General features: G+C 42.5%; 1 protein-coding gene across 5 annotated transcripts in view; it reads right to left on the bottom strand.

Annotated features, from left to right (window-relative positions):
- Positions 1-19: 19 nt before the first annotated feature.
- DDX11 (DEAD/H-box helicase 11) overlaps positions 20-19,481 on the bottom strand; it is a 36,563-nt gene continuing 17,101 nt past the window's right edge. For 3 of the 5 annotated variants that reach the window (XM_036759315.1, XM_036759319.1, XM_036759317.1), the window contains exons 7-27: positions 19,056-19,163; positions 18,673-18,760; positions 15,406-15,611; positions 14,438-14,590; positions 13,154-13,200; positions 12,702-12,781; positions 12,166-12,210; positions 12,002-12,069; positions 9,285-9,323; positions 8,807-8,921; positions 8,555-8,689; positions 7,839-7,951; positions 7,186-7,258; positions 6,633-6,736; positions 3,517-3,666; positions 2,934-3,002; positions 2,618-2,718; positions 2,001-2,085; positions 1,479-1,542; positions 1,106-1,260; positions 20-1,023 (exon numbers count right to left, since the gene is read on the bottom strand). In XM_036759315.1, the coding sequence (XP_036615210.1) occupies positions 994-1,023; positions 1,106-1,260; positions 1,479-1,542; positions 2,001-2,085; positions 2,618-2,718; positions 2,934-3,002; positions 3,517-3,666; positions 6,633-6,736; positions 7,186-7,258; positions 7,839-7,951; positions 8,555-8,689; positions 8,807-8,921; positions 9,285-9,323; positions 12,002-12,069; positions 12,166-12,210; positions 12,702-12,781; positions 13,154-13,200; positions 14,438-14,590; positions 15,406-15,611; positions 18,673-18,760; positions 19,056-19,163 (2,028 nt within the window). In that variant the 3' untranslated portion in view covers positions 20-993. The remainder of the gene's footprint in view (positions 1,024-1,105; positions 1,261-1,478; positions 1,543-2,000; positions 2,086-2,617; positions 2,719-2,933; positions 3,003-3,516; positions 3,667-6,632; positions 6,737-7,185; positions 7,259-7,838; positions 7,952-8,554; positions 8,690-8,806; positions 8,922-9,284; positions 9,324-12,001; positions 12,070-12,165; positions 12,211-12,701; positions 12,782-13,153; positions 13,201-14,437; positions 14,591-15,405; positions 15,612-18,672; positions 18,761-19,055; positions 19,164-19,481) is intronic. The other 2 variants (XM_036759316.1, XM_036759318.1) reach the window with 2 other exon arrangements.

Below are 19,481 nucleotides of genomic sequence, written 5' to 3'. Positions count from 1 at the left end.
AACATGAATCACAGCTGCATGAACCAAATGTGCACTTTAATTAAGATATCAATAGCTATGTTAATCCACGACAGTAAGAGTAAGCCTTCTTTTTCACCATTATTAGAGTAGATGGGGTCCTTCATTTTTTGGGGGGGCATGGGTAAGTAGTAAAGGGGAGATTCAGCTACCACAGAGTAGAGATCTCCACACAGCAAAGACACAGAAATAGACATGAGGTGGTTTAAAACAGTCATGTTGACAGCACAATAGTCCCTAACATATGAATGCTAATATCAATGACAGAAGGCACTGTGATTGCCATTGGCTTTGAAAGGGGAACTGGAATCAAGCCAACTCTATGGAACCGTGTGCCTTTAAACCCCAGCCCCTTTTCAGGAGGCAGGAAGGTAAGGAGATGTCCAGGGAGCAAGGGTAGTGAAACTATGGACTAAGATTTTCTTTGTGAGAAAGAAAGGGCTAAATAGGCTGAAGAGGGAGGTGGTGGATAGATGGCAGAAGGCTGGAGCTAAATCTCTTCATAAATCCTCAAAGAAGACAGACACCACAAAGACGTGCTTCAGAAGAAATCCGTGATGGTCCGACATTATGACTGTCTAGTGGCAGCTTCATGTTGGGTCTGGACAGTGATTTCACAACAAAGCAGCAGGAAGGGAGGCAACAACGGTCAGTAAAACCAAGTACAAAATATCCATTCTCCAATGCTTCTTCCCGATAACATCAGCTTTTTCTTTTTACTCTTACTAAAATGAAATTCAACCTACATCTTTCTCATACTGTAATTCTCTGTCCATCTCATTTGAACTGTAACACCAAACCTACAACATAAAACTGGCTCCTCCAGTCCTCACACCAGGGGACAGGACAGAAAGAGCTAGGGCTAGATCCCACCCTTATTCTTCTGTGTTTTGTCATCTTTGCAGCCACAACTTCTGTAGACATACTAACAAATATAGCAGGTGTAGGCACATAGTAGGGAGTGATGCTCATCTGTCAGGAAGGATCAGATTTCTCCCGGTGAAACTGGAAAAACACACAAAAAGTCTTTGAGAATCTTTTGTTCTAGTGAGGTGTTTTGGGGAGGGAAGAAAGGGAGACAACTTACCTTCCGCAAAGCAGCAAAGGCTGGCCCAAATGTGGCTTTGATTTCCACCTGATCTCGGATCCAGCTGGGCAGTTTGGCCAAAATGGATGGACGGGAATAACGTTGGTCCAGGAGCAGGATGCTGGCAAAGTCCTGCTTATGCCGAATGGCCCGTCCTGTGTTGGGCAAAGGTAGGGCTCAGAGTAGGGAAGACTCAAAAGCTGTGCAATCTCATTTGTCCTTCACAGAACCAAATGTTTCTAACAAATCACTGAACCACCACCGTAATATAAATGAGAGTAAATGAGCAAAACTAAATTCCTCCCACCCTTGTTTCTTCCATTACCTACCACCTATGCTAAATCTTGGTATCCAGGATGTGTGCCAGGCTCACCTATAGACTGGTTGACAGCTTTCATACACAGGTTTTCAATCAAGGATTTCCCTGGGCTATTGGGCTGGGGAAATGGAGAGGAGCTATCAGTACTGTTTTTAAACAAGGAACCCACCCTGCTCCTTATACCATTTGCTTCAGTATCCCTAAGAAAAATGACATTCCCATAACTAAAACTGCAAAATAGTTCAAGATCCACATATAAGCTGTGCCCATACATGTGACCCTATGACACAGAAGACAGACCAAGAGGACTATTTATATTATTCCTATTCCTAACTAGAGCTTTAAGGTGGCACCAGGGAGGTCATGGCTAGCTGTAAAGCCTAGAAATGGTGACAGACTCAGGACAATCTTGCTCAGGTCTACGGAACTTCTCTGAGTCTGTCCACAGTTATGAACAACCCAACCCTTCACAGCCAGCATAGCCCCATGACCTCACCCAGCCCAAATCAAAGTGATTTTGAGAAGGACGTGAGCTTGGGAAGAGAATTAGTAACAATGACAAGAAGAGACACTCACAAGGGTCTGATCCAGGTATGCCATCTTCTCTTGCAGCTCCAGGGATTTGACATTGGGATAAGGCATGCCCACCATAACCACGCACCTTCAGAGGGATTAGACCTAGCACTTTAAGGTTTGCTAAGCACTGTACAACATGCATTATCCCCATTTACAGATAGGGAGACAGGCTTGGTGAGGCTAAGTGACTAGCACATGATCACAAAACATGTAAGTGTCAGAGGTGGGATCTGAGTCCACCCATCCTACTTGCTATACCATGTGAAGGAAGGTCCCAGCCTGGTTCTCCAAGCCTAAAATGAGGAAAGATCTGGCTGACACCCTAACAGTCCCTCCAGCTAGATTATACTTAGTAGCCTCCTAACCCTGGTCTCACCTGGACTGAATCCAGACACAGACACACCCAGTCCAGCTTTCACCCTTTCACACCACTTCATCCAATCTCACTGCCTCAAGCCCTGCCACCACCAATAGACGATTCTGGGCAAAAGGGAGTTGGTGGCACTGGGCTTTAAGATTTTGTGGCCAGCCATGACAACCAGACTGTGGGCCTGGGTTCTAAGCTCCTAGATGGCAGGGGGAGAATGAAAAGAGGAAGGACCAAAACTTGGACTCACCGCCCTAAGTCATCAGAGAAGTTGATCCCTTCACTCATCTTCCCTCCAACCACAGAAAGGAGAAGGGCCCCAGTCATCACACCTTTCACTTGGCTGCATCGCTGAAAAACCATCCCACACCAAGAAGCTGCTTAATTAGATATCAGTTCAATAAATCAATCGGAAAGAATGTATTAAGTGTTTACTATGTGCCAGGCATTGTGGGATATAGGCATAGAGTCCCTGCCTTGAAGGAGCTCAGGAGTTACCCATGATCAGCTACTATGGGGCACTTAGACATAACCCTACCCTACAGCTTCACAACTCCACCTCTTACCTTAATGCACTTGGAGTACTCAGTCAGCACCTGTTCCACCTGGTTTGCTCTGTTAGGCTCCTGAAATATCTGTGACAAATATAAATAAGCCACCAAGAAGAGGGCTAAAGGATCACAGGATTCCTAGTACTGTTCCCTAGCCCTGTGTTCTGAATAACACTTTTATGAGTGTCACTCACTCATGAGTCACTGACCCTTTGGACCACGTAGATGTTTCCAAAGAAATTACAAACAGCAATGACAGGAGAGTGAGTAGACTGGCTGAGGAGCTAAAAAGAAGTAGCCCTGGGGGAAAACAAACTCTTATCCCAGGGTAGGGAACCTGCAGCCTTGAGGCCACATGTGACCCTCTAAGTCCTCAAGTGAGGCCCTTTGATTGAATACAAACTTCACAGAACAAATCCCCTTAATAAAAGGATTTTTTCTGTAAAACTTGGGACTCAGTAAAAGGCCACACCCAAGGACCTAGAAGGCCACATGTGACCTGAAACAGAGGTCTTGTATTTGCAAGCATCTCTGGAGAAGACCATGTATTAGGCAGATGCATTTGTTTCACCTGTGTGGCCAGACGAGATAGACTCACCTTCTTCTTTATTGCCAGACGAGTCAGCAGACCACTCTGCTCCCAGTGTGCTTGTACCCTGTGCAGGTACTCATAGGAGGGGAAAAAGCAGACCACACCCCCGGGGACCACATTGCACAGGTTGCAGAGGATGCGGCCAATTTCATCCATCTGAAAAGGGAGAAACAAGAAGTTCACCCCGACAGCCCATGGCTGGACGAGACACTGTCCAAGCCTGGATTTTCAACAAACAGACCAAAACCACTATATCTAGAGAAATCTGGGAGTCAGTGTGGGAGAGGACAACCATATCAGGACAAAAAAGTACAGGTTACAATCCTAAATGGCACATCTTACTAAATAGTAAAATATTGACAACTTTAAAATGCTGACAAAGATAGAACATATTTGGAATATGCTGGTGAATCTTCTCCATTCCACCTTTACCTGTTTTGGATCTTCTAGCAATAAGTAAATCAGATACTAGATATACCAAAAAGGCAGGGTTAGTTTTAAGTAGGTGATAAAGAAGCCAGAAAGGGTAGGGTTCAAAGACAGCTTTGTTCTTTGCTCCACACAAAAGATATTTAGGTTTTAGAGTTTAAGAGTTTCTTTAAAAAGGGAGGAAAAAAGGTCCTCTGATGGAATTAGAATAGGCAAAGAAGAAACAAAGCTATCACTCTTTGCAGATGATATGATGAAATATTTAGAGAATCCTGGAGAATCAAGTAAAAAACTACTTGAAATAATAAACAACTTTAGCAAAGTTGCAGGATATAAAATAAACCCACATGAATCCTTGGCATGCCTATACATTACTAACAAAGTCCACCAGCAAGAGATAGAAAGAGAAATTCCATTTAAAGTTACTGTAGACACTGCAGAATATTTGAGAGTCTACCTGCCAAGACAAACCCAGGGCCCATATGAACATTTTTTACACAAATAAAGTCAGATCTAAATAACTGGAAAAACATCAGTTGCTCGTGGTTAGGCCAAGTTAATATAATAAAAATGACAATTTTACCTAAATTAGTTTACTTATTCAATGCCATACCAATCGAACTACCAAAAAACTATTTTACAGAGCTGGATAAAATAATAACAAAATTCATCTGGAAGTACAAGAGGTCCAGAATATCAAGGGAAGGTGGCCGAGCCATACCACATATTAAACTGTACTATAAAGCAGCAGTCATCAAAACTACCTGGTACTGGCTAAGAAACAGAATGGTACATCAGTGGAATAAGTTAGGTACACAAGACACAGTAGTCAATGACTATGGCAATCTACTCTTTGATAAACCCAAAGAATCCAGTTTCTGGGCTAAGAATTCACTATTTCACAAAAACTGCTGGGAAAATTGGAAAATAGTATGGCAGAAACTGAGCATAGACCAGTACCTTACACCATATACAAAAATAAAATCAAAATGGGTTCATAATTTAGGAATAAAAGCTGATACTATAAACAATTTGGGAGAGCGAGGAATAGTTTACCTGTCAGATTTATGGGAAAGGGAAGAATTCATGACCCAACAAGAGACAGCGTTACAAAATGCAAAATGGATTATTTTCATTATGTTAAATTGACAAGTTTTTGTATAAACAAAGCAACAAACATTAGGAGGGAAGCAGAAAATTAGGAAAAAATCTTTACAACCAGTGTCTCTGATAAAGGCCTCATATCTAAAATACACAGGGAACGGAACCAAATTTATAGGAATACAAGTCATTACCCAGTTGAGAAATAGTCAAAGGATATGAACAGGCAGTTTTCAGAGGAAGAAATTAAAGATATCTATAGTCATATAAAAAATGCTCTAAATCACTATTGATTAGAGAAATGCAAATCAAAACAACTCTTAAGTACCACATCTCTCCTATCAAATTGGCTAACATGACAAAACAGAAGAATGATAAATGCTGGAGAGGACGTGGGAAAACTGGAACATTGTTACATTGCTGGTGGAGTTGTGAACGGATCCAGCCATTCTGGAGAGCAATCTGGAACTATGCTATAAAAATGTGATCCAAAAATACCACTTCTAGGGCTATATCCCAAAGAGATCATACAAGTGGGAAATGGACCCATACATACAAAAATATAGCAGCTCTTTTTGTGGTGGCAAAGAATTGGAAATTAAGGGGATGCCCATCAATTGGGGAATGGCTAAACAAATTGTGGTATATGAATGTAATGGTATTTGTGCTATAAGAGATGAGGAGCAGATGGATTTCATTACAACCTGGAAAGACTTATATGAACTGATGCTAAGTGAGAGGAACAGAAGCAGCAGATCATTATACACGATTACAGACACATGGTGTCTGTAAGGACTAACTTTGGTAGACTTGACTTCTCTCATCACTACAAGGTTCAGAGACAGCTCCAAAAGACTCATGATGGAAAAAGCTATGCACATCCAGAGAAAGAATTATGGAGTCTGAATGCAGACTGAAGCAAACTATTTCCTCTCTCTCTGTTTTTTCCTTCTTTTTTGGTTCTGTTTCTCCTTTCTCATGATTCATTCCATTGGTTATAATTCTTTACAACCGGACTATTATGTGAATAAGTTCAATGTGAAGGTAAACTACATCGGATTACATACCATCTTGGAGGGGGAGGGGGAGAAAATTTGGAACCCAAAAACCTGTGCAACTGAATGTTGTAAACTAAAAAGAAAAAAAGTCCCCTCCCATCCCTTCCCCACTTGGTACACATCATCAATCTGCTTGAACAACGGAGGGACTCGGTGCCTGACACTAAAAGATATATAAAATTCTAAACTCATCTCTCTTCTTGAGGCAGCTATGTGGCAAGGTGGATGAAGGCTGGGCCTGGAGTCAGGAAGTCCCGGGTTCAAATGTGGTCTCAGACATTCGTGCTGTGACCCTGGGCAAGCCATTAACCTTGCCTCAGTTTCCTCAACTGTAAAATGGGGATGATAACAGCACCTACCTCGCAGGGTTGTTTTGAGAATCAAAATGAAATAATCAGCACCTTGCACTGTGCCTGGCATAGAGTAGGTACTACACAAATGTTTATTCCCTTCACCCTCTCCCTTCTTGGATTAAAATGCTTTCCATTCCCTCTACTCTAATCTTTCTCCTACGACAAGTAGAATGGTACTGACCATTTGAGGCAGCTCTCTCTTCTGAAAGATGAATTCCAACTGCTGATTAGAGGGCCCAGTGCAAAGGACAATGGGTAGAATATTGTCCGGTGGGATTACGTGGCCTGATGAAAACCAAAAATAAAGACTGAAATGAAGACCAAATCTATAGCTAGAGGCAGAACTTAAGCAAAATTATCCTTGTCCTTCCAGAGGGGATCTAGGATGACAACATGGAAGAGTAGCTCTTTCTCTTCTAGGGGAATATTCAAATCTATGAACTATGAAAACATGGGCAGAGAAGAGGAATACAGAAGCATGGGCCTCAGCATACAGAATTTGGAGAAAGTCAACCAAGGATGAACTAACCACCTGTATCCAGCACAGTTAAGGTGAGGCCAGAGTTTTTAATCCCTATCAGAGCCAGGCCTGAGAAGGAGGACACAAGGTCAAAGAGGAAGTAACTAAGGACCCTGAGTCACAGAGCCCTCAAACTGCACAGTCCCAAAAGGTAAAGTCATGGCCAATGGGTAAATGTCCCTTGATAAACCCCATCTTGGGCATGAATACTCACCACAGGAAAACTCAACCACACGCTCTCTTCCAACCCCAGCACATTCTAGCAACTGTTCCCGAAAATCAGCCACCTAAATAAAAACCAAGATACAAAAATGCCAGTGACCAATGGGAGACAATGCGAACAGGAGAAAGACAGAGCTATGAGCCTGAGTTGTGTGGAATGGCAACAGAAGGGGAACAGAAATTTGCATGTGGAGGTAGGAGGGGGGAACCTGGGGAGAATTGGAAGATCATCTAGTCCAACCCTGGCATTTTACAGATGAGGAAAGAGATCTGGAGGGCAACTTCCCCGAAGTGACTGTGCTAGTAAAAAGAAAGAAGAGCCAAAATTTGAACCTAACTCCTCCGACATCACTGGGAAAAATAAGTTGAATATTCTGTGGTGGTTACGGAAGAGGAGCATGGTGCGTCAAGTAGCAAAAACAGGAGATTTCTCAGGGACAAAGTCAGGGTCCATAGGTTGCTAAGGCATTCACAAGAGACAAGGCACTAACAAGCTAAGAGGGTTGATGAAGGTCAGGGGAGTACTGCCACCTTGTGGACAAAGCCTCATCCTGGCTCTGGCCGCCCTTGCCCAGGAATGGAGTTACCACCCTCCACATGTGCCAGAAGAGTCAACTAAACATAAGATGTCCCCACAGTCCTCACCGGCTGCATGGTGCCCCCAGCAATGATCATTGCCCGACATTCCTTTACCACCTGGGCAAAGTGCACTGAGGGATTCAGGAGGAGAAATCGGAGGCTGCTCTGACTGAGGCTGCCTAAAGAAAGGAGATGGGAGGGCAGTTTCATGAGAAGAGGGAGTGTTCAGCCTTGTACATACCTCTTCCTGACTACAGCAATAAAGATGGACATAGAGCATAACAGACACTTTCCTCACTATAGAGTCTGAGGATATTCACATGAGGATACATGGGAAACATGCCAACTCTAGGTTCTGATTCTACCTTTGTGACCTTGGGCAAGTCACTTAAGTTCCCTAACTTCCTCAGCTGTAGAAAGTTGAACTAAGAATATGTACCTTGAGGTCCCTCCCACTTTGAGAGCTATGATCCTACGAACCACCACCCCTTTCTGGGATCCCATTGTTTTTAACAACTTTCCTTCCAGGGCTCATTTATATTTTCCAAGGTGAAATAACTAATAGTGCCCTGAAAATGTCCACTCTGTTACTCCCTTCTAACACCATTCCCTCTCTTCTTGAACATGAGCCTTCTTTTTAGATATAATTCCCATTCCCTCACCTCTTCGCTACCTCATAATGATTTCAGGGAAGAAAAATAGGAATCCTTATTCATATATTCCACTGGGTCCTCAGAGAGTGAACCTAGCTATGGGAAGCCCAGGCTTGGAGGCAGGATTACCTTGTCTGCTCACAATTATCCTGCCATCTTGGTTGGCAGTGGTGAGAGCTGCAAGGAAGCTTTCAATCTGCATCAATGGAGAGCCAAGCCATGGTGGTCTGCTCTCATCCTCTCCAGAAGGTGATGATGGAGCTGCTGCGAAACAGAAAGATGTCTAAAATGGAGGAGGGAAAAACCCTTCCTGAAGCTGTTAACGACTTCTTCTGCCCCAGGATTTGGAACCTGGCTTCTTCCCAACCTTCCCTGACTCACCTCCAGTTCCAGGCTTAAGGCTCTGCAAGAAGTGTTGGAAACCAGCCAACTTGGATTGCTCTTTAGAAGGTGGAACGATAGAGACACCACTATATTCCATGGTGAACCCAAACAGCTGTATTGGGGCAAATTGCAAATATTATACCCATTTTACAGATCAAGAAACTGATGCTCAGGGAAGGGTTAAATACATTGCATAAGACCACACAGCTAGGAAGTGGCAGAACCAGAGTCTTATGACTCCAAGTATAACGATACTAGAGGTGGCTGCCTAAAAAAAGGGAAGGAGGGGTGAGGGAGGAAGGTGGAGACCTACCTAGAGAAGTCTTCTGAATGGAAAGAAACAGTTTCAAATTGCATTTCCAAAGAACCAACAAGATACTAACTAGTCAGGGAAGTGAACATCCTTTCCTTGTGCCCCAAACCTGGCCAATAAAGCCCATCTAAATTGGAAGGCGTCCATAAATAAAGTATTTACCTTTCTGCTGATCATGCTCTTCTCAAAATACCGCTGTACCTGTAGAAAAAAGGAACTAGAACCAGGTCCCAAATGATACTACTGAAGGACAGCAGTAGGCCAGACTACTGACATCCCCAAGAATCCAAGTCTTATTTTAGCCAGGAAGGTCAACCTTTCACATCAAAATAGATTCCCTTCTGTTTACTCTTGTGAAGGTTCAACCTAGTAGTGAAACAGCCAAATGGCTGAAGAAAATAAAAAGAAAACACTTGGGTAATTAATCATCAAACCGATTATAGTGAATTCACCTTCTCACACCAAAACACCCAAGCCAAATAAGCAGACTTTTGTCTTCAGGGTAGGCGCCAAGAGTCTCCCACACACCAAGCTTAAATGAAAGGTGTCAACCTGAACACAGTTCTAGGGCTTAATATGCCTGTTGGCTGGATTTATACATGTCTCCTATACATATACTCCTGTCTCTTTGCTATTGAGGACTAATCTCCATCTTCCCCGCCCCCGATTTTCTTCCTATTGACTGTCCTAATTTAATTCAATAAGTATTATGTACCTACCACTGCAAGGCACCTTCGGTAGAAAGTACACCAATAACTCACACAAGGCAGGACGTTGTTAAGTGCCACAAATGGGACAAAGTGCTATAACGGGCTCTGAGGAATTAAGTGGTCACTTCCAACTGAGGGTTCAGGAAAGTACTTAGAAGAAAAAGCTTCATAACTGGGTCTTGAAGGACGTGTTGGAAAATTATGGTAAGTATGGTAAGTAAGTATGGTAAGCCAGAACACTGCAAGCAGAAGAAACTGCTTCTGGAAAGGTGTAGGTATGGTAAAACACAGAGTAAGTAGCTAAGCTTAATCAGGATATAAGACATACAGAATGAAGTTAGCACAGGGCAAGACTAGGAAGTGACTTAGAGCCAAACTGTGATAGATCCTACATACCAAGATATGGAGTTTGAACTTTATTGGCAGGTAATGGCAGCCTATTCAAGGTTTTTGATCAAAGGAAAGCATATTTTGGGAAGATAAATTTTACAGAAATACGTAAGAAGAACTAGAACACAGGCTAAAAATTTCTGGTCAAGACAAAATGGTAGCTAGTACAGACAAAGTAGAAAAACTCAAATATTCAAACAGAACTATGATCTCATGGAATTGGGTACTGCTTATATCCATTCCTTTGGCCTGTCCATCCTGTATGTCTATGTCCTCTCCAATTCAGCACAGAGTTTATCCAACCTACTAGATTCTTTGTTCACTTTCTCCCCATACCTTAAGGATATTAGTGGAGAACTCAGGCTGTGTAGGTAACACTAAAATTCTTCAATGTTGCAGCCCCAGTCACACCCAATCTTTCAGAGGCAATTGCTCTCAAGAAATCAGAGCACAGGGAAGCCTTTCAGTACATGAACAAAGGTAAGCCAGGGACACCCAGAACCTGCAGCTATGTCACCCTGACCCCAAACCAAGGCCAGGAGCCTACAAGTTCAGGTTAGAAGAACAGCAGTCAGACCATATGCTACACAGTGAATGCAATCATATTTTCTAAAGTCAAAGGAAATAGAATTAATGGAGCTTCAAAGCCCCATTCAGAAGGTGACAACAGGACAGAGGTATATTTTTGTTTTTACTTTTCTTCTCCACATATAATCTAAGATGTAAATGGTTCAAACAGGAAGAGTTAGAAAATCACTTAGAAATTACTGTTTAGAAAATTATGCTTTATTTGGGTCAGTTTTTTAATTAAATGTAGCTTATTTTAAATATTAAGTTTACGGTAAAATAAGTTCGGTGTTTGTACCTAACAAAAGCCTGAACTGGGAAGTTAAAGGCTGGTATAGGATTTCTTTTCCAAGGAAAAAAATTAAGACATTGCATAGGAAGAAGTATAGAATCACAAAATCTCAGCATTAGAAGAAACCTCAAAAATCATCTAGTCCGATCCACAGGAATTCCCTCTATAATGGACAGGTCTCAACAGCTGATTGGACATCAGGAAAGGAAGAAGACAGAGATGACTCTGAGGTTTCCAGGCAAGGTAAATAGGAAAAAGGTGGAACCATTAGCAGAAACAGGGAAGCAAGGAGGAAGAAGTGATTTGCGAGGGATTATAAATTTGGTTTAGACATACTGCATTTGAGATGCCAAGAAGTTATCTAGGTGGAAATATCCAATAGAAAACTACAAATAAGGGACCTAAACAGGAAGAAATCTGAGGCAATATGGAAACCAGAAGGGAAGTGGGTTTGCTAGGGTTAAGATAGGAAAAGAATAGTAGACAAGACCTCCAGATGATCCTTTATCAGCATTCTGATAAATTTTAGTGATGGGCTAGGCCTTGGCTCTTATTAACCTCTTGGTTTCAATGGGATCTTTAAATACAGAAGATGCCTTCCCTAGTTTATCCTAAGGGATAAACCATAGCTACCTATGATCACATTTTTATATACCTTTGGTATTTTTGGTTCATATATTTTGCATTTGCTGATATGCTGCTTTTAAGTGTTCTTAATCCATTTTAAATATATTTATTATGTCTTCCCAACTAGACCTCAAACTACTTCAGTATAGAATCTCCTTCACAGGATTTAGGCCAATGATCTATTTGCGCATAAGTGAGGACTGATCAAAGTTTTTTGAATGACTGAGCAGCAGAACTTCACAGATCACAGAAATTCTACAGACAGACACACCTGGCACACACATAAACTCTACCTTGAATAGGTTGATATTGTCAATCTGGCTCTGAAACAGGAAGTCATTGATAGTCTTCAGCTCAGCCCCTAAGAGTAAAAAAATGAAGATTCCTAGTATTTCTGAGTTCTGCAGATCTGTTTCAAAATCCTCTTCAGGCCTAGTTCAGCTAAACATGTTCTTACCTGTTTGAAAGAGACTTTGAGTGTTGGGATTTTGTTTCACATTTCCTGGAAAAAAAGAATCAAGCCATGACATAAGGAGATTGCTACTCTAGCCTGCTCTAACTCACCCAAATGCTCAGTGACAATAAAGAGAACCAATAAACACATGCATTCATGCAAGCACAAGTTTGTGGGTGTACACACACACACACACACACACACACACACAAACACTCTCACACTACACAGGTAAGACATGTTCCCTAAAGAAACTCACAGACTATTGATTTCATCTTCTTTTTACAACATTCCTTTGAGGCAGGGAGAAAAGTGGGATAGCCTTATTTTAAGAGGGACAAGGAGAACTAAACAACAAACCCTGGGGCCACATAATGAGTCAATCATAAAATCAACAGAAGCCAGGAATCTGGCATGCCTGTCTCAAGCATTATGTGGCCTATATGATGAAGGACATGCCATGGCAAAGAAACAAGAAAAAAAAGGGATCAGATGGTTTGGAAGTTTAGTGAATCAGATGAGAACAGAACTTTTCTTACCACCCAAAACAGTCACAAATTTCTCCAACAAATACAAAATTTGTTTGATGTACATCAGGTTCTTGGCCTTCAAAAGTTTCCTATAAAAAAGCCAATGAATGTCAAGTACTCTTAAAATAATACACCCACACCCCCAGCCCTGGTTCTCTGGCTCCTCAACAAATTCCTTTTCTCTGAAATCTTTATAAGTAGGCAAGCCCCTAGAGAGCACCCCCAAGGAAAAAGCTGACCACCATCGTCTAAGGACTTAAGCAATCAGTAGCTTAGTAATGGGGTGACCCATAGGCTCAAATTAACCACAGGCCTGTGATGAAACACATGCCACTATCAACTCAGTGAAGGTTCTACTCCAGGGCTGCACAAGAGAAGATATACTTAAAAGTCTCTCAACTTGTGGTAGCTAAGACTTAGGAGAAGCCCGAGTCTTTTTATCATTTTCAGAGGAAGCTCACCTGTATCTCTCCATGTACTGGGACAGCTGGGAGTGAGCCTGGCAGAGCTAGGAGTGAACAGAGAAAATGGCTGTGAAAGAAGAACTTGGTCCTAGAGTAAGTTACCCAGGGTGGAGGCAGCATTCATAGAAGAGTGAAATTTCCAACCAGGCCTCATTTGCATGGAGATGATAATTAAACACTGGGAGCGCATGAGATCACCAAGTAAGTGACTACAGAAATGGCTCCAAAGATGGAGGAATTAAGGGGCACAATGTAGAGAGTTCAGAGCCTGGAATCAGGAAGACCCAAGTTCAAATCCTGTCTCAGACATTTACTATCTGTGTGACTTAACTTTGGGATAATAATGGCACCTACCTCCCGGGGTCATGAGGATCAAATGAGAGAATATTTTTAAATGCTTGATACATAATAGATGCTCAATAAATGCATGTTCCCTTGTTCTCTCCTTCCCTCGGTTAAGTCCTAAAAGGTTTTCTACTGAAAGGAATGTCCACCTGAGATCCAGCAAGGACCCTTAGTTTTTAGTATTCTCTCTTCTATTAAATTATCATGAAACTAATTGTCTATTTACATGTTGTACCTTCCCAATAAAACGTAAGTTTCTTGAGGGCAGGAATTTTTTGTTTTGTTTAGTCTTCATTTCCCCAGCACCCAGGACAATTCTTTGTACATAGGAGAAATGTAAATAATGCTTGTTGAACTGAATTAGCTTCAAAACCAAGAATCTGGGACTCAAAAGGACAGTACCACTCCCTGATAACTTATGCTTGTTCAGGCAAAAGTATGGTGGTCCCCAGAAAGTACATACTCTAGACTGAAGACATCCTGCTCTTACATCAGTAATGTATGAGATACAGAAGGCAGTTCTCAGTCAAGATACCCTCTAAATTCTTCCCACAACACAGGTCAAACAAGACATTTCTGCTTGCAATCATGTAACATTTCCTATGTGGTAAGGAAGAATTTAAGAGCTTCCTAAAGTTAGACTGGGTCAAATTAATAATGGGCAGTACAGAAGAAACAAAGTGAAAAGACATTTCATCTGCACTATGACAATGGACCAAGCAACTCCAATATTTCTCCGAGTCATAGCATGCCTTTGAAAAGATCAAGGGACCTAAATATGATGAGGGAATAATGATACTCTTTTATTCAAATTACACACAACACTATGTGGACAGATATAACACCCCTCCCTTTGCCAAATGATTGCCCCTGGCCCCTTCCTCACACTTCTGAGGAAGGCATACATCCTTATGGCACTGCCATTTAACAACTCACCTGGGTGCCACTAATCTCAGCACTGTGGATGCTCGTGATAGAATCAATCAGGTTGTGGGCTTCATCGATGATCACCACTTGTCCCTGAAGTTTAATGCCAGCAGCATGACGGGTAGCTGCATGCAGCAGCATTTGGTAAGGGAGAACTACCAGCTATGGGTTAGAGAGGTACAGACTATGTTACCAGTCAGTGGAATTCACTCATATGCATCAAACTCTATAGCCCGAGGCTCCTAGGCTAGCTCTGTCTGGAATGTATCCATGTGTATTATCTCCTGAGTGGTGGTAAAAGTAGTGGTAAAAGCTCTAAGTGGCCTAACAATAGGAAGTGAGCAAAGGATCAAAAGGGCTATTTTAATCCTGGTTCTACTACTAATGTGCTATAAGGCATTAGAGAAACCACTTGAACTTTCTGTATTTCAAAATCCCTATATGCGGAATATGGAAAAATAATAACCTCTCCCACTTATCTCTCTGAGTATTATTAGGACACAATGAGATAGGTAATACTGATGCTTCAAAAAATATGTATAGGTATGCAAGACAGGATTTTTTAAAAGAATCATTATTTAATAAATATTATTTTTCTAGAAACACTGGCTTTTACACAAGAAACACTTGGGACTCTTATGACAATGAAGATAGTCAAAGGGTTGGAGATTGTTGTATGGGCTGTTTGCTGTTTCATAGGAAACAAGACTCAGAGAGGAGTAATCCATAGGAACACCACTAAGTGTGAGTTGCTGACATAATCTATGAGAGTCTATCTTTCTTAAATTTTCTCAATCATGAACACGCCTAACCCAAAAGGCACGTGACAAAAAAGCAACTGGAAACCAGCAGGTTAGTGAAAACTAAGTGGGAAAGGCAAGCCATAGCTACAGGGATCCCTGGTGGCCTGGGCTAAAGTCAAAGGCAGGAAAGGGAGAGGAGGAATCTGAGCCTCATCCTCCTCAAGGAGTACTCACCTGGGCTGAAGGAATGGCAAAACGGCTTCCGTAATAGGGGCAGGCTTGGGCCTGCTTTCCTAGAGCCACCAGCTGCTCGATGTCTTTCACTTCCACGAGAGCCTCATCACGAAGAAACTGCATCTGCTCGTAGTTGTAGAAGGGGCAGGAAGCACGAGTCTCTGTTTTCCTTTTCTTTACCTTTTCTTCCTCTTTATTTTTCTTCTCTGAAGGGCAATAAAGGCAGAAAGAAAAGTGCACAACCAAGCTTAAAAAAGAGCAAGGCAGGCTCCTCTATGGAAGATCTAGAAGCACCCCTCAAGCCCTTGGCTGATAAGGCTTCACAGCTCTACCATGTCCCCGGACCCAGAGAAAAGCCAATGCAAAGAACAGTAAAGATTTCAAGGGCATTCAAACAGTGTAGCAACCCAATCAGGGACTGTACTTGTAGCGTTTGTGTTTGCTTTAAATCTGTTGTTATTCTGAACAAGTACCAAACAAAATAAGCATTTTCATATATGAGGTAAAAGAGAAGAGGACTGTTACAGAAAATGCACATCTTCATTCTGTACACCTTGCTTTTTAAGTAGATGATAAATTCAACCTATAGCTTCCAAAGCTGTTCTGCTTGTCTGGGCATTTTTCTGGCATTGCTTCTGTTTCTTTCTCTGTATTTTTTTTTTGAGATGCCTCAATGACCCTCTCTTCCTTTTCTTTTTTTCTGTAATTCTACCTCTTCCCAATCCTTCCTCTCCACCACCACTGGAAAAGAAAAAAAGAAAGCCCTTTTAACAAATGTGCATACAGACAGCTTTCACTTTATATAAGTGGACCATTCCACAGATATCTACATAAAGTGATAAGCAGACTGTTTTGCAAACCTTTACGTAAAGCAATTTTTGTATAACTCAAATTTGCCCACAGAAATGGAGAGGGGAGAAAGGGAAGAAGACAGGAAGGGTGCTGTGCATCTGCCTGTGGAAGGAGAGGGCCAGCATATAGTTCAAGGACAGATGTGGGCCAGGGACAGAGAAACAAGAGAAAGAGAAGGATTATGGTGGGGAAGGGGCAGCCACATGGTGGCCTGGCTGGAACCTAGAGGAAGAACATAAGGGGATGGGGCAAACACATGGGAGCTGGACACGGGAACAGACAGGAAGGATAAGTGTCATGCGGGGTCCAAAGACAGTCATATGGTACCAGAGTGCGGAGATAGAAGACAAGATACACTGGCTAGACACGTGGGCAGGTGAGCAGAGCAGGGCAAAGGCCTTCTCTCTTGGCAGCTGCCAGAGGTCTCAAGCCAAGCCCCAGATCCAGCTAGTGGCATTGGTGGTGGCCTCCCCTTATGCTTGTTCATTTGCATTCACTTGAAGCGTGGGTTTTTTTAGGCTGGATTTTTTTTTTTTGCGGGGGGGTGGGAGGGGGGGAAAGGTGAGAAGCTGCAAAGAACTGAGCCAAGGGGCAAGAGCGGAAAGAGAGCATACAGTGCTGTATAGTAAACATAAGTTTTTCTTTTGGAATGTGGATTTCTTTCAGAATTATTATGTATAAAGGTGAATTTACAATACAAATTTATGTAAAGCCAGAACTGTCTGTAGTTAAGCCAAACAAATTCCCACCTTTGCCAGTCCCCCAAATCTGTGTCTTATTTTTCTCAATCCTCATCCCTCCCCGACCTCACTGCAGCTTGTGACACGGCTGATCACTCTCTAGGTTTCCATGATTTTGCTCTCTTGGGACTCCTCCCTCTCCTCCATTGTCTTTGTTGGTTCTTCATCTCCTGCCTACATATCATTAATGTCCCCCACGGCTCCGTCCTGTGCCTCTTTTTCTTTTTATTCTATACTATCTCAACGGTAATTTTATCAGCATCTATGGGTCCAATTACCATTTCTAGGCACATGATTCCCGGATCTCCATCTCCCAGCCTTAGTCATACATTTCTAATGGTCTCTTAGACATCTCAGACTGGACGTCCCGTAAGTATCTCACACTCAACACGGCCAAAACAGAACTCATCTTTCTCCCCAAAACTCTCTCCCCTCTTGAATTCTCCCCTTACTCCTGAGGACACCACCATCTTCCCATTCACTGAGGCAGCCTTCAGTATCACTCAGTTCTTCACCCTTACTTGCTCCATATCCCATCCACTGCCAAATCTTATACCATCTACTGTCACCATGTCTCTCATTTATATCTACTTCTCTCCCTTCATATGGCCACAACCCTACTTCAGGCCCTCATCACTTCTCACCTGGGCTACTGCAACAGCTTTTAACTAGCCTCCCTGTGTCAAATCTCTCCTCGCTCCAATCCATCATCCACTCAGCTGCCACGATGACTTTTTCCTAAAGCACATGCCTGCGCATTTCAGCCCCCTGCTCAAAGAGCTCCAGTGGCTCCCTATTATCTACAGGATCAAACATAAAGTCCTACTGGACATTTAAAGCTGTTTACAACCTGCCCCCTTCCTACCTTATTCCCCTAAACACAGTCTACAATTCAGCAACAATGGCCTACTTACAGTTCCTGAAACACGCCTATCAAACAAATTACAATCTGTCTTCTACCTTTGGTTTCCCCCATATCTGGAATCCTTTGTCCCCTCATCTTTGCCTCGTAATTGTCCTCACTTCCTTCAAAATTCAATTCAAATCTCACTTTTGGCAGAAGGCCCTTCCCAATCCCTCCAGCTGCTAGATTAATTGAAAGCTACTCTGTATTTATGCTGTGTATGCCTAGCTAGTTGCATGCCATCTCCTGTGAATTCCTTGAGACAAGAACTGGTTTTTTTTTTAATTTCTTTGAATCTCCAACATTTAGCACAGTGCTTAGCATGCAGTAAGCATTTAATAAATCTTTGTTGACTTGGACTTGGACCCACCCAGAAGGCAATGACACATTTTCCTAGAGAGGATGTTCAATGGTACCCAGGGATGACCACTGTAGGAGAAGGGATGTTATCTGGCCATATTTCCTTGTTTTTTCGATGGGGCCGGGGGTCACACAGCTAGTATGAGTCAAGTATCTGAGGTCAACTTTGAACTTAGGTTGTCCTTACTCCGGCTGGTGCTCTAACCACTGCACCACCTGGTGCGCCATCATATGTCTATTAGGCTCTTTTGTTGTTGTTCCTAGTATTCCCAGTCCCACCTTGTCACGAAGCCTTCCTTCAATTATCTGCTCATCTCCACCTCTTTTTCTAGTTTTGATTACAGTACTGTAGGGTTTGCAAAGTACTTTATCTATGTCATGTCTTATCTCACAGGTCACAAGGGGGACTACCATGCTTGTTTTTCTGCATCTCCAGACAGCGGTCATTGATGAGGTGGACTGAGCCCAGGCGTTTTACTTCTTCATTCACACAAAGGTTCTACAAGACAGAAGGAAAGGTAACCTCACTCGAGGACCTGTATATTCTCTGGCAGAAAGGACTGACTGTGGGACTCTCAAACCTGAGCACATCCCTGGGAAGAGGTTCAGAAAATACCAAAAGCCAACTTTTTAACTTCATGTAACTTTTTCCCCTAAAGCTCAGGCCCTAATGTTCTACATTCCCACAGTGAACTGGGTGGTGGATAAGAGTCTATGAAGGAGATTACTTGTTAGAGGTCAAACAACAACGTACAGGTACAACGAGGAACCCCAAAGTCTAGGCTCTCACCCACCTGCCGGGAACCAAGGGAGATAAGTCGCGTCTCTTTACCAAAGGGGCTCTTCTGTACCTCATGCACAAACTGCATCAGCTGAGAGTGTGTTCGGCTGCAGTAATAAATCTGATTGGAGAGAAGGATGAATTTCAAAGAACTGCCTGTGACACCTCAAGCAGATTTTTCAATAATTAAAACATAGAGCAGGAAGCCTGGAGATATAAAGGAATAAAAAAGGAAAGGACATGCCCACAAAGAAGGTGCAGGATGCCATAGGAAGAGCAATGGCTGTAGAGTTGGAAAACCTGGGCTTGAAACTCTGCTCTGCCACTTACTACTTGAGTGATCCTGGGCAGTCATTTGACCTCTCAGTACCTCAATTTCTATACCTGTAGAGTAAGGGGGTTCCTTCCAGAAGGACCTCAAAGGTCCTTCTGGGCAGCA

The sequence above is a fragment of the Trichosurus vulpecula genome, chromosome 5 (genome assembly GCF_011100635.1).
Source record: "Trichosurus vulpecula isolate mTriVul1 chromosome 5, mTriVul1.pri, whole genome shotgun sequence".
Classification (NCBI taxonomy): Eukaryota; Metazoa; Chordata; class Mammalia; order Diprotodontia; family Phalangeridae; genus Trichosurus; species Trichosurus vulpecula.
The sequence above is the reverse complement of the archived record's forward strand: the minus strand, read 5'-3'. Positions and strand labels throughout refer to the sequence as shown.